We start from the raw sequence: 12,845 nt of genomic DNA on the forward strand, positions 1-12,845 counted from the left end.
GACCTTATCATATTTAATTCCACTTTGCATGCAGTCAACTAATGTGTACTCAAGATTTTGTAATTCTCTTATGTTTCATGGAAGAAAAATGGAAATAAATAATTGAACTGATTAAGCACGTCTATAACGTGACAAGGTGGAGTCACGTGAAATTTGTTAGAGTCATTTGTGTGGTTTAAGCTCAGATATCTGACTATGCAAATGTGATATAGATGACAACGACTACTTCGAGATATTATCAAACTCTTTTCATGTCATCGTAGCTCGCCTAAGCAAAGAGGTACGAGTCGAGCCCGCCTAGTACCTCTTTGGCCTAACCAGCGTTCGCATCCTTTCTCTACACACACTTGACGCATACTTAGTTCTTCAACAATACCATATACTGTGAATATTCATACTTCCGGGTTTCATTTCATTTTTTTTTTCTTTTTATTTCTTTTGTTTTTAACGAAAAATAAAGGGGGGGGCGTGCGCCGGTTGCGCCCCCCTCTGGATCCGCCACTGCCATTACCACATGCATGACCACAATGCATGCTGAAAAAAAAAAATTGTCAATATTATTGAAGTATTTTAGTATGTTATCATCAGTTGTAAGTTGTTTGTATTAATCTTATATGAGCTGCTGTATGAAAAAAAAATAAAGTGATTCTTATCAAGTGCTGCAGGAATGATTGTGATCATCAAAATGTGCTTGAAATATGTAATACCTATAGAAATTCAGAGGTGGTATAATACGAGATTGGCGGCATTTTCTCTTCAGCATGTCTAGTGTATATGATACTCGGTATAAGCACAGTAAACACAGTAAAGTGTAGTAAACACAGTAAACACAGTAAAGTGTAGTACAGTAAGCACAGTAAACACAAAAAATGGTCAATATTATTGAAGTATATCAGTACGTTATCGTCAGTTGTAAGTCGTTTGTATTAACTATGAGTTTCCGTATGAAAAAAAAAATGATTCTTACCAAGTGCTGCAGGAATGATTGTGATCATCAAAATGTGCTTAATATAAGAATTATGTAATACCTATAGAAATTCAGAGGTGGTATAATACGAGATTGGCGGCATTTTCTCTTCAACATGTCTAGTGTAAATAGTCGGTATAAGCACAGTAATGGATTGCTTTTCCTACTGTCACCAGTCGTCCATGTGAATATGATTATGAACGTTATGAGAGTAATATAAATTTCCAACACTTGTAATATTATAGTGAAACTTGTAACTTTATTGGCATCGTACATTGCAGCAGTCAAAGTGACCTTTTTAATAGTGGCAAAATATGACACACAGGTTCAGTTTACACAATCACAGTACCCATATTGTGTGTATGGAACGAACTCTGAGTGGAATCTAGTTTGGATATAAATCTTTGGTCTTACCAAGGAGATATCGCAAGCAGGCATCACACACCCAGCGTGACTAGACGCTCAGTGCTTATTCCATTGTGTAAAGATTCACAGTTGTCATATCTTCTCTCTCTCTCTCTCTCTCTCTCTCTCTCACACACACACACACACACACACACACACACACACACACAAACCAACATCAGTATTCCTGAGATTTTATGTCAAAATGAACTTTGAAGTTTCTTTAACTACTTTCATAATTCTCTGGATGACACACACAAACACACACACACGCACACACACACACAAAACAAACACACAAAACAGTTCAAAAACAAAACTCGCTCAGTGTATTCTTTTAGCACTTCCGTGATCATTGTCCTTGTTGCGATTCCTCATTAGCAGCTTGTGGGCATTTACACTTACATTTTTTTTAATACATTATAAATTACGGTAATGCTACGTTGCTGTGCTTATGTGTTTGTGTTTTTCCTTTCTGTCCTGTCTGTCCCTTAATGTCTGCCCTGTTTTGAATTATTTATATTTCACTTTCGTGACTAAGAAAGTCAAAGTTTTTGCATCGATTGCATGAGTTGTCCACAGTCGACAAATAATGCCTTCTAGTGGACCTCTCAATGTTTTTTTTTAATCCTTTACAGAACATAGATAATGCAACAAATTTGGTACAAAAATTATGCTTATACATGCTTTCAATACCTTTATCATATTTAATTCCACTTTGCATGCATTCAACTAATGTGTACTCAAGATTTTGTAATTCTCTTATGTTATGTTTCATGGAAGAAAAAATGGAAATAAATTGAACTGATTAAGCACGTCTATAACGTGACAAGGTGGAGTCACGTGAAATTTGTTAGAGTCATTATTGTGTGGTTTAAGCTCAGATATCTGACTATGTAAATGTGATATACAGTGTAGATGACAACGACCACTTCGAGATATTATGACTTCTTCTCTTCAATTGGACAAAATCTTTCTCAAAATATTCCTCTTTCTAGTAAAACTTTTACTGATTTTTTAGATACACCTAACTCCAAAACTATATTTTTTGACCCTACATATAAAGAAGAAATAGTAAGGATTGTTGCCAATTTGAAAGAAGGAAAAAGTCCTGGCCACGACGGAATTGATAACCACCTGATAAAAAACATAATTCCTCAAATAGTGGATCCCTTAGTACATATTATCAATTCATCGCTTACAACTGGCCATGTGCCAAATAGCATGAAAATTGCGAAAGTAATTCCTATTTTCAAGAAAGGGGAGAAGGATGATGTCAACAATTATAGACCTATATCTTTATTATCTTCTATCTCCAAGATTCTTGAAAAAATAGTTTACATCCGGACAGTACGTTTTCTTAAAACCTGTGGCATATTTTCAAATGTTCAATTTGGATTCAGGGAAAACCACAGCACAACACACGCATTACTCGCCCTCATCGACAAAGTCACACACGCACTTGACACATTTTCACACACGATAGGTATCTTCTTGGACTTCTCCAAGGCCTTTGACACGATTAACCATGGAATACTTCTCGCAAAATTATCCCATTATGGCATACGTGGAAAGGCCTTGGAGTGGTTCACGAGTTACCTATCAAATAGATCCCAATTTGTACATGTCAATGGTTTTGATTCTCAAAATAAAACGATAACATGTGGTGTCCCACAAGGGAGCTTACTAGGCCCGTTGTTATTCATTATTTATATCAATGATTTTCATAGATCCTCGGAGAAACTATCATTCATATTATTCGCGGATGACTCTAACCTTTTCTTTTCCCATCCCGACCCAAATATCTTAGCAAGAACAGTAAACGAAGAACTGAAAAAGGTTATACAATGGATATACGCAAATAAATTGTCACTTAATATTCAAAAAACAAAATTTATGCTTTTTAGTAACTCTTTAGATAGCCTCCCGGGCAATATATCATTTGATACTACTCCCCTAGAAGAAGTTTCTACTTTTAAATTTCTTGGTGTTTGCGTTGATAACAAGCTTTCATGGAGGAATCATATTGATAGCATATGTAAAACTATTTCACGAAACATTGGCGTAATGAACAGATTAAAATATTATCTTCCTTCATGTGCATTATTAACTCTTTACTCTAGTTTGATACTACCGTATCTAAACTACGGGATTCTTGCTTGGGGTAATACATATCAGATATTACTTGATAAACTTTTTTTATTGCAAAAGAAAGCACTCAGAACTGTTTTTAACCTAACTACACGAGAACATACAGATCCTTTGTTTTTTTACCATAAAATACTAAAAATAAAAGATTTGTATGTGTTTCAACTTGGTCAGTTCATGTTTAATTATAACAGCAACTTTTTACCCGAAATATTTCACGACTCTTTTCATCGAAACAGTCATGTACATAACTATCCTACGCGACGATCCAACGAATTCCATCTTCCATTCATGAGAACAGTACATGCCCAAAATACATTTCTGTATACCGGACCCAGACTTTGGAATAATCTAGATAATAGCTTAAAAGACTCACCCTCATTCCTCACATTTAAATACAAATTCAGAAAACATTTGTTATCTACTTGTAATTGTAGATAATCTGAACTAATTGTTTTAATTTATGCTTGAGGTTTCACCTGTCCTGATGTCGCAGCACTTGGCGTGTTCTGTATGCAGACCTCTCTTCTCTCTTTATTCTTCTTTCCTCTTCCTTCCTGTCTTTGTTCCTCGTAGACTTGTATTGTCACCGTCTTCTCTCTTCTCGGTACTGTCTCGCGTCGTATATGGGTGTGGGTAACTGAATGTCTGTACGAGTGTGTCGTCCTTCTTATATTTTCCCGGTACACCAGTTCAATGAACACCGTCTGGGCATTAGCATTGATACTTATTTCCTATTATTGTCGAAGCCAGCGTATAGCTATATTTTTACAAACGACTTAAGTAATCTATATTTAATATAAATGCTGTAAGAAAATAATAAAACAAACTTGAATAATATATTGCTTACTCATCAATTATCTAGGGATCCACGTCCTACAAGCTTTGCTTTTTTGTGGATCGCTATTTTCCAAAATTGAAGTTATTTTCTGAAAGCTCGCGAAGTATACATGTATACGCATCGTTCCTTCTGATTATTGTACATATGTTGATGTATATAATTTATTTCGTATATTACATGAACCTTTTGTAAAAGTGTAGACAATATCATTTCATGATATGTATACTTTGCATTACGTTTTGATTTTCTTTGATTGGAAATAAACTATGATTGAACTTGAACTTGAATATTATCAAACTTTTTTCATGTCATCGTAGCTCGCCTAACCAAAGAGGTACGAGTCGAGCCCGCCTAGTACCTCTTTGGCCTAACCAGCGTTCGCATCCTTTCTCTACACACACTAATACCATTTTGACGCATACTTAGTTCTTCAACAATACCATATACTGTGAATATTCATACTTCTGGTACTAGAGAAAAAAAAAATGTTTCCTAGAAGACAAAGCATATGGAAATTCTAATTTGCATCGTATTTGAGAGTCTGTTCGCTTCATTCATATATTTACGGAATTCAAACATAAATATTAACATGAACATTTGTGGAACATGAATCCATAATATCGGTAGGATCACATATTTGGAATAGCAATGTCGACATGGATTTAATCATTCTTCCATGGGATCACGAGACTTGTTGCATTAAGGGTACAACAGCGAGGACGTTCAGACAAAAAGAATAAGAGAATACTGTGAAAACTGACCTTCCAAATTAATCCTTTAAGAGGGTAAATGATCTTACATTCGATAGCTCACGACAGGATCACACCAAAGATTAAGAATTTAGCTGTTGGCGCCTCCCGTATTTTGAATACATCGAGGCTTTCTGACAACGTCACTCTCAGTGTGGGTAAATATTATTGTGATACCTATTATCATGGCAAACATAGGGTATTGTGGTAGGTGTTCGTAACATTTATTGCAAAGAATTCCTGATTTGCGAACGTTGAATTTCAAAGTTTTTCATTAAATTATAGAGGGAATTCAGTCATAGGTATGAACAGCATAAACGGAACATTAACTCTCGTTACTAATCATTTATATAGGCCTATTTATCAGCTATATACATTCATTTTGAAGCAAGATACAGAAAGAATTTCCGAGGCATCTGGTGCCCTATTTAGCTTGTTGGGAACTTTCTTAAGTCATCCAGCCCGTTCATGCTACATGTAGTGTTCCGAATTTTGTCTCTGAATATTCATTTTTTTTTTACTAAAAAAATGCCAATATTCCACTAAAGTGTGCACCAATTCGTTCAATTTCAATTCTAAAAGAGCAGCCCCTTCTTGCCAAGTTTTTTCTTATTATCAGCACTGAACAATCCATCTAGTATATAAATCTGAACGTAACCAATTTGTAAAGTTAGCAATAGTCCACTCAAGCGTAGATAGCACTGTGACAATGTGCCTCGGTCTGACTGTATAATTAAGGTCATGCATGCTGACAGAATAGGGATGAGGTAGAGAAAGTACAAGCTAAGTAAATTTGAGGACAAATACTTCATAGTTAATGTGCTTATCGTTGAAGAATTAAAAACGCATGAAAAGCATGCAAGAAAACGGGGGACAATCCACAAAATATCCAATGAATTACAAGTACTGGAAAAATAGTCAACCACAAGATTTGTGGCCCTCGTTTGGCCTGCACGTAACTGTGTAGTGTTCAAATTCGGGTTTTGTCCGCCGCATACAAAGATCTTGACTTGGTTGGGTTTCCATCATTTACATCTACATCACTATACCATTACCATACAAAATATCTCAATACTATAACAGACAGATCAGGGTTGATACTATATAACACTAGAGTGAGAGGTCTTATTGTATCATAATGATATCATATTGACATACTGATGTTTCTCAATATACCTATCCACACGCAGAATTTGTCAGAACTTATCTCTTCCCTTTTTTTTTTCGGCCCTCGGTTATCCACATCACTTGACTATGTAGGATATGTGTTGAGTTTTGGAGACATTTGGATTTTGTCCCGAACATATTGTATATTTTTGTGAGTTCCAAAAAATCCTCATTATGGGTGTGTGAATGCAGACAATAAGCATGGACATCACAGCGCCATCAACGGCTGTCTCTAGCACACTCCTCACTACCTGCTAGCATTCTGTGGCTGCAAAATGCGAGATGTGATGTACCTGGTGATGCCATGTAGGGTGTTTAGCAGCAGTTAGGGTGCAAATTTGATGTTATGTTCTATTCAGTCTATTTCTGAGGTTTTGGACTTGCGGGAGGGTGGCACATTTGAATGTCTACCCCCCCCCCCCCCCACGTGGTTGGTTGATACCCTTTCATACACAACTTTATTATTAATATCAATTTCAATTTCAATCTATTTTTGTATTTCTCAATGAAAAATACATCAGATGTACTAAAGTACAAAAATACATTATGTATATAGGCCTACTGATAATCAAAAACAATGGGGAAAAACAAGGAGCAGCAAACTTGTTCATACTCTAGATAACTTATGTGAGACCACCTACTGACAGCAGTAGTGAAACATAGGGGGCTACTAATAGTGGGTATAGTGAGTTCAAGTGACTGTAGTAGAGTGGAGCACATCTCATATAAGTCATACATAACACATACATTGTATGTGTCGCGTTCGGGCTTGTCGCTATCTTTAGCGACCACCTGCCGTATAACGGCCACTTTTCGTCTCCCTCGGGTGGCCGCTATAGACAGGTTTGACTATTATACATTTACCGATGTTACCGACGCAGTGAAAGTGATAGTCGACCAAACAGTAAGCTTACTCGTATTTTTTTAACGTTTCAAGATGTAAAGTTGTGAGAGATGATAAAAGTGATTTCATCAACACAGCTGCCAAAAACACATTGTAGACTACTTGAGTTGTACAAATTAGTGAACATAACCCAAAAAGAATATGGAACGATGATCAAATTGAAAGGTAACAGCTCGGATACCGAAACAAAGCAGAAATACAATATCAAATTTCATGAGCTTTCCCCACGCGAAAACAACTATTATTAAGACTAGGTCTCGATTATTTTTTTTTTCTTTCTGAGAGTAAGCCCGGGAGTCAGCCATAGGACTTTAGAATGAATTCGATTCCAAGGGCTATTAGCATGATTACCCTGAGTGGAGTCAATCTGATTTTGTACCATTAGTGTCAAAACAGGGTATTTCGAGCAGTGGCGTATCTAGGGAAAACGGCGCCCGGGGCAAGCACGAAAATTGCGCCCCTAATTTTTGAAAAAGTGTTCAACCCCAACCCCATCCCGGTAGGGACTTTAAAGGTACTAGCCCACATTTGCAAACCCACGAAAATCAAAACTGCATAAAACAGGTCCAATATGACTTCAAGTACACGTTATAACAGTAACATACCTCACCTGTCGCTCTTTGTCTATACCATTCGATAAAAGAGAGAAAATCATCGTTTTAAAATCAATTTTCAAACCGGGTCAACCCGACCCAAAATCGAATTACGAGCGCGGACTATAGCTACGTACATTGTACAAGTAACACGTACGTGGACCGGAGCTAGCGAGCGTTATACGCATGCATACGGATTACGGTGCATTTTCATTCATTTTTATGAAAGTAATGGACTAATTGGAACGAAATTTTGCACATGTGTTACTGCAATCATACCCAAACTCTATGCTAACTATGAGACCAATTGCTGCAGGTTTACAAATGTGGGCTAATACCTTTAAGCAAAGTCCACATGATATATGCTTTTTCAAGCACTTAAAAGGGGTCTTTTGAGGGTGATTTAAACGTAATGAATTTTGATAAATTTTGGCGAGCGAGCGCAGCGAGCGAGCCGAAAATTTTTGTGTTTCAGCTTACAAAACATTGAATTCTTGTCATGTTTTGCTTATCAAATCTTACAATTCTAATCAAGATATAGTGACGGCCTTATAGATAACGATTTATCTATGCCAACAAACTGAGGACTTTAAAAAAACTCTAAATTAGTACGCGCGAATGAGCCGAAATTAGTATAATTTCCGCGTCATCATCACGTTTTGTTCTTATCTCTTTTTTCCTGATAAATTTTGGCTAGCGAGCGCAGCGAGACGAAATTTTTTGTATTTCAGCTTACAAAATATGGAACTCATTTTTTGCTTATTAAATCTTACAATTCTAATCAAGATATATATAGTGACGGCCTTATAGATAACGATTTATACCAACAAACTGAGGACTTGAAAAAGTACTCCAAATTAGTACGAGCGAGTGAGCCGAAATTTGTATATTTCCGCGTCATCATTAAGTTTTGTTCTTATCTTGTTTGATTTTTTTGCCCCCCCCCCCCCCCGTATGTTCGAAACCGTTGGCGCCTTCTTTTGATCCAATTGGCGATCGCTTCAGAACGAAAGAAATTGCAGCCGCTGCTCCGTGAAACATTTTGCCTGCTAAATATAAAATGACATGTGTGAACACAATAGACATTGTCATTTTGTCGGCGTCATCATCACGTTTTTTTCTTACTTTCTTTTTTTATACAAATTTTGGCGAGCGAGCGCAGCGAGCGATCCGAATTTCTTTTTTTTTTTCCAGCTTACAGAACATGGAATTCTTGTTTGAACACAATAAACATTGTCATTTTGTCCGCGTCATCATCATGTTTTGTTTTCATTTTGTTTGATTTGGTTTTCTGCCCCCCCCCCCTCCCCACAACATTCTCCCTTCCCCCCCCCCCCCCCCCCTTTCCGGGCGAGTTTCTTCTTCTTCTTCTTCTTCTTCTTCTTCTTCTTCTTCTTCTTCTTTTCTTTTTTCTTTTTTTTTTCTTCTTCTTCCTCCTTTTTTTTTTTCGTTTTTTGCGCCCCCAAGGAGTGGCGCCCGGGGCACGTGCCCCCCTTGCCCCCCCCCCTAGATACGCCATTGATTTCGAGTTGCATTACATACATGATCCATGAATGACCTGTATAAGAGAGAGAGAAAAACGCCACATTCTACTGTTATTTGAAGCCACCATACTTGACCATACACCACCACGCACGAAACACATTCAGCTAGCACTAGCTTGAATAGGGATTGTGGATGACAGGTGCGGTCTCTTGAAGCGGCAATGAGCAAAAGGTGACGAGGATTTCTACCCAAACCTACTGATAATCCATAACCATGGCATCGCCGATGTCAAAAGAGTCGAGATCTATGAGGTAAGGACACTTCAACTTTACCAGTTGTAGCGTTGTTTTGTGTAAGAAAAACTGCAACCATTTTTCCCCCCGCGTTGAGAACGTGCGAGTCATTTGAACGGGGTGTGAGTTGAGGGCGAATGGAGCGCCCTGTACTGTGGGTTTGATGTACAATCAATGGATTGGTAGAAGCCCGTCCATCATCCATTCATTCAGTCAGCTCGTCTCGCTCGATGAGCACCGGTGGATTTGTATGCCATTCGGCTGCTGGATAGGCGCTCAAGCAGCAGCCAGCCGTAGACCTGTAATGACGAGTGTGTGGCTTCATGTCTCAGTGTTATTGCACATGAACAAATGAATGACACAAAGTTTAATAGTAACCCTAACGTAGACTTCAGAGACTCCAACCCCAACGCCCAAGTACCTTCTGATCTGGAGATTCTCCCGCCCGAAACCCCTAGCAAACGGGAGACTCCAAGTTGATGTGTGCGAAGCGCGAAGTTCCTAACTAACTCAGGTTAGAGTTCTCACTGGTTCTAGATGTTCTCTGGTGCTATCCAAGGGCAAGGCTTATTTTTTAAACATACGATGTCGATAGCAATAAGTAAGAAATGCTTTCCACCGGGAGACACAGAGCCAGGGCGGGAGAAATCAAATCTCAAGCGGGAGAACGGGAGATTTTGCAAAAATGGGCTTTCGGCGGGAGATCTCCCGTCGAAAACGGGAGAGTTGGAGTCTCTGAGACTTATCTACCAATCTAGCTAGGTAGGTGTCCAAAACACATCGACACTGACTGTACATTGCATTGAAACTAACACAGCTCTATATGTACGTGTAGCATTGGGCGTAAAGAACGAACTTTCAGTTTCACACATGAGACTACGCGCAGTGTGTGGTTTTGCGTTCTTCACTGGGGATTTGAAGATGCCCAAATATTACTGAAAAACGGGTAAAACCCGATGATAAACAAGATCAACAGCAATACGATGATTCTATATAGATTATAAATGCACATAAAATTTACTTTGAAAGAGCATTTAATCATGTTAATACACAATGTTTGTAGTGTACGGTACCGGTACTTGATACGTCCATTTCACACGTATTGTCAATAGATGGTAGGAGTGTTGGTTTAAAAAATCAAATTACGACGCAACTGAGTGTGTCAAAATAACCCACGCGTTAAGCAGTTATCTTGGAGTGCATACTGCAAATCACGTTTTTAATGCGCGCTTATGAATTCAGAGTATTTTCTTTAGGGCCTAGGGTAAGTAAGAGCACCAGTATTCGGTCAGCTACCGGTATTCAGTCACTTATCACTAGTCACCGGCCAGTAAGTTCAACTGTCACAACACATGCAAATCACATCAATTCACATACTTGCACACTCATTCCAAACAGGAAAGTCCCTTAGTCCCCTCCAAAAATCCATCCAAAATCCCAAATTTCACCGTCAAAAGTGCAGAATCCGCGCGACTTTCCCAAAGCGTGCGGATTTAATAAGCCCAGTTTTAAGAGTACGGGTCGCCGAAAAAGCGCTAAAAAATTGAGAAATACGCATGTACGCCGTTCTCTTGCAGGGTTTTTTGCTTATCGCAAGCTCGGAGTGTGATGGTATCGTCAGAAACGCAAAAGAAAAACAAAATTTCCGTACGTGCCGATGCAGTGACTCAATGTATAAGGGTTGAATGCAAGTGCTGATTCCCCAGTATTCAGTCACCAACAGGCGCCCCAACGTCCCCGATGCAATTCTGCGCCAACAAGGTAGCGTGCGCGCATGTTTCAGCTGCCTTGAACACACATTGACATTGAACGCGCATATCGCGTGACCGAATACTGGTCGCGGTGACCGTATTCTGGGGAATTGTCAAGGTGATATATTTTGGGATTTTGTGAAATTCTGTGTGATATTTAACAAAATGAAAATTGAAATTAAAGAAATTTGACGTATTTCACATACATTGCTGTAGATATGATGTATGTACCAGGTATCTATTATTTTAGTTTGAAAAATGTTGCAAAAAACTTAAGTGACCAAATACTGGGAATGTTACCCTACATCTGAAGTAAAATTTCAGGCAAATTGTGAGATAGATCTAGCGTTAGATCTATTTTAAAGGACAAGTTCACCTTCATTAACATAAGGATTGAGAGAATGTAGCAATATTAGTAGAACACATCATTGAAAGTTTGAGGAAAATCGGACAATCCGTTCAAAAGTTATGAATTTTTGAAGTTTTTGTGCAGTCACCGCTGGATAAGAAGACTACTGCAGTGTATGATGTCACATGCGTACAACAATATAAAGGAAAATATAAAGAGAATTTCACAAAATTTCATCTTTTGAAAAAAGTGCACATTCCTTTGACTCGTTACTGACATATGTTATGGGTAATATTATTCCCATTGACTTTAGAAAGAGGCAAGTCAAGTGCTCTATTATCATGCGAAAAAAGTGAAAATATGTTGAATTTTCTTTACATTTTCTTTATACTGTTGTACTCATATGACATCACGAGCCTTAGTAGTCTACTCATCCAGCGGTTCCAACACAAAAGTTTTAAAAATTCATAACTTTTGCATCGATTGTCCAATTTTCTTCAAACTTTCACTGATGTGTTCTACAATTGCTGCATTCTCTTAATCCTTATCTTAATGAAGGTGAACTTGTCCTTTAAGTAGACTCTAGAGTCTAGTGCTATATGATAGAAAAATATTAGGGTTTCGATGTGATGGACACCCAAGTATACTAAATGAGGACTATAAAATTTACATCTAATCTGATCTCCTACGTTTACTTTTGTTCTCTGAGTCTGTCAAATAATATGAAATCTGCACTATCTGCATACATCATTGCTGCATGGTGCAAATTAACTGATGCATCAATGCTTGACCAGCAAAAGATCGGTCTGTATCTCACGATCTGGTTGTTTGGGGAATGTTCCACGGAGACTGCGTCTGACTTCCCAGAATCCCCTCCTATTAGAGGAGAGCCGATAAAGTCAAAAAATGATAAAAGCAGGGCTGCCAACTCTCACGCATTGAGCGTGAGACTCACGCAATTCAACCAATTTTGACTGTCTCACTCTGATAAACGAAATCTCACGCTAAACCCCCAAAATGGAATGTACATGACTCCAAAAATAAATACAACGTATATCTCTAAATTCTCTGATATTCCAAATATCGATATGCCGAAGCCCAAAATTTCGAGATTTTCCCGCGCGGGTGTAAAGCTTAACCAATAATACCGGTAATCGTTTTCGATTCACGTGCAAAGACGAGCTATTGGATTA

General features: G+C 38.1%; 1 protein-coding gene across 1 annotated transcript in view; it reads left to right on the plus strand.

Moving 5' to 3' along the window:
* The first annotated feature begins 9,435 nt into the window (after positions 1–9,435).
* LOC140226292 (dnaJ homolog subfamily C member 5-like) overlaps positions 9,436–12,845 on the plus strand; it is a 33,713-nt gene continuing 30,303 nt past the window's right edge. Inside the window, exon 1 of the mRNA XM_072306788.1 lies at positions 9,436–9,570. Coding sequence (XP_072162889.1) covers positions 9,533–9,570 — 38 coding nt within the window. The 5' untranslated portion in view covers positions 9,436–9,532. The remainder of the gene's footprint in view (positions 9,571–12,845) is intronic.

Source organism: Diadema setosum, chromosome 3 (assembly GCF_964275005.1).
Source record: "Diadema setosum chromosome 3, eeDiaSeto1, whole genome shotgun sequence".
Classification (NCBI taxonomy): Eukaryota; Metazoa; Echinodermata; class Echinoidea; order Diadematoida; family Diadematidae; genus Diadema; species Diadema setosum.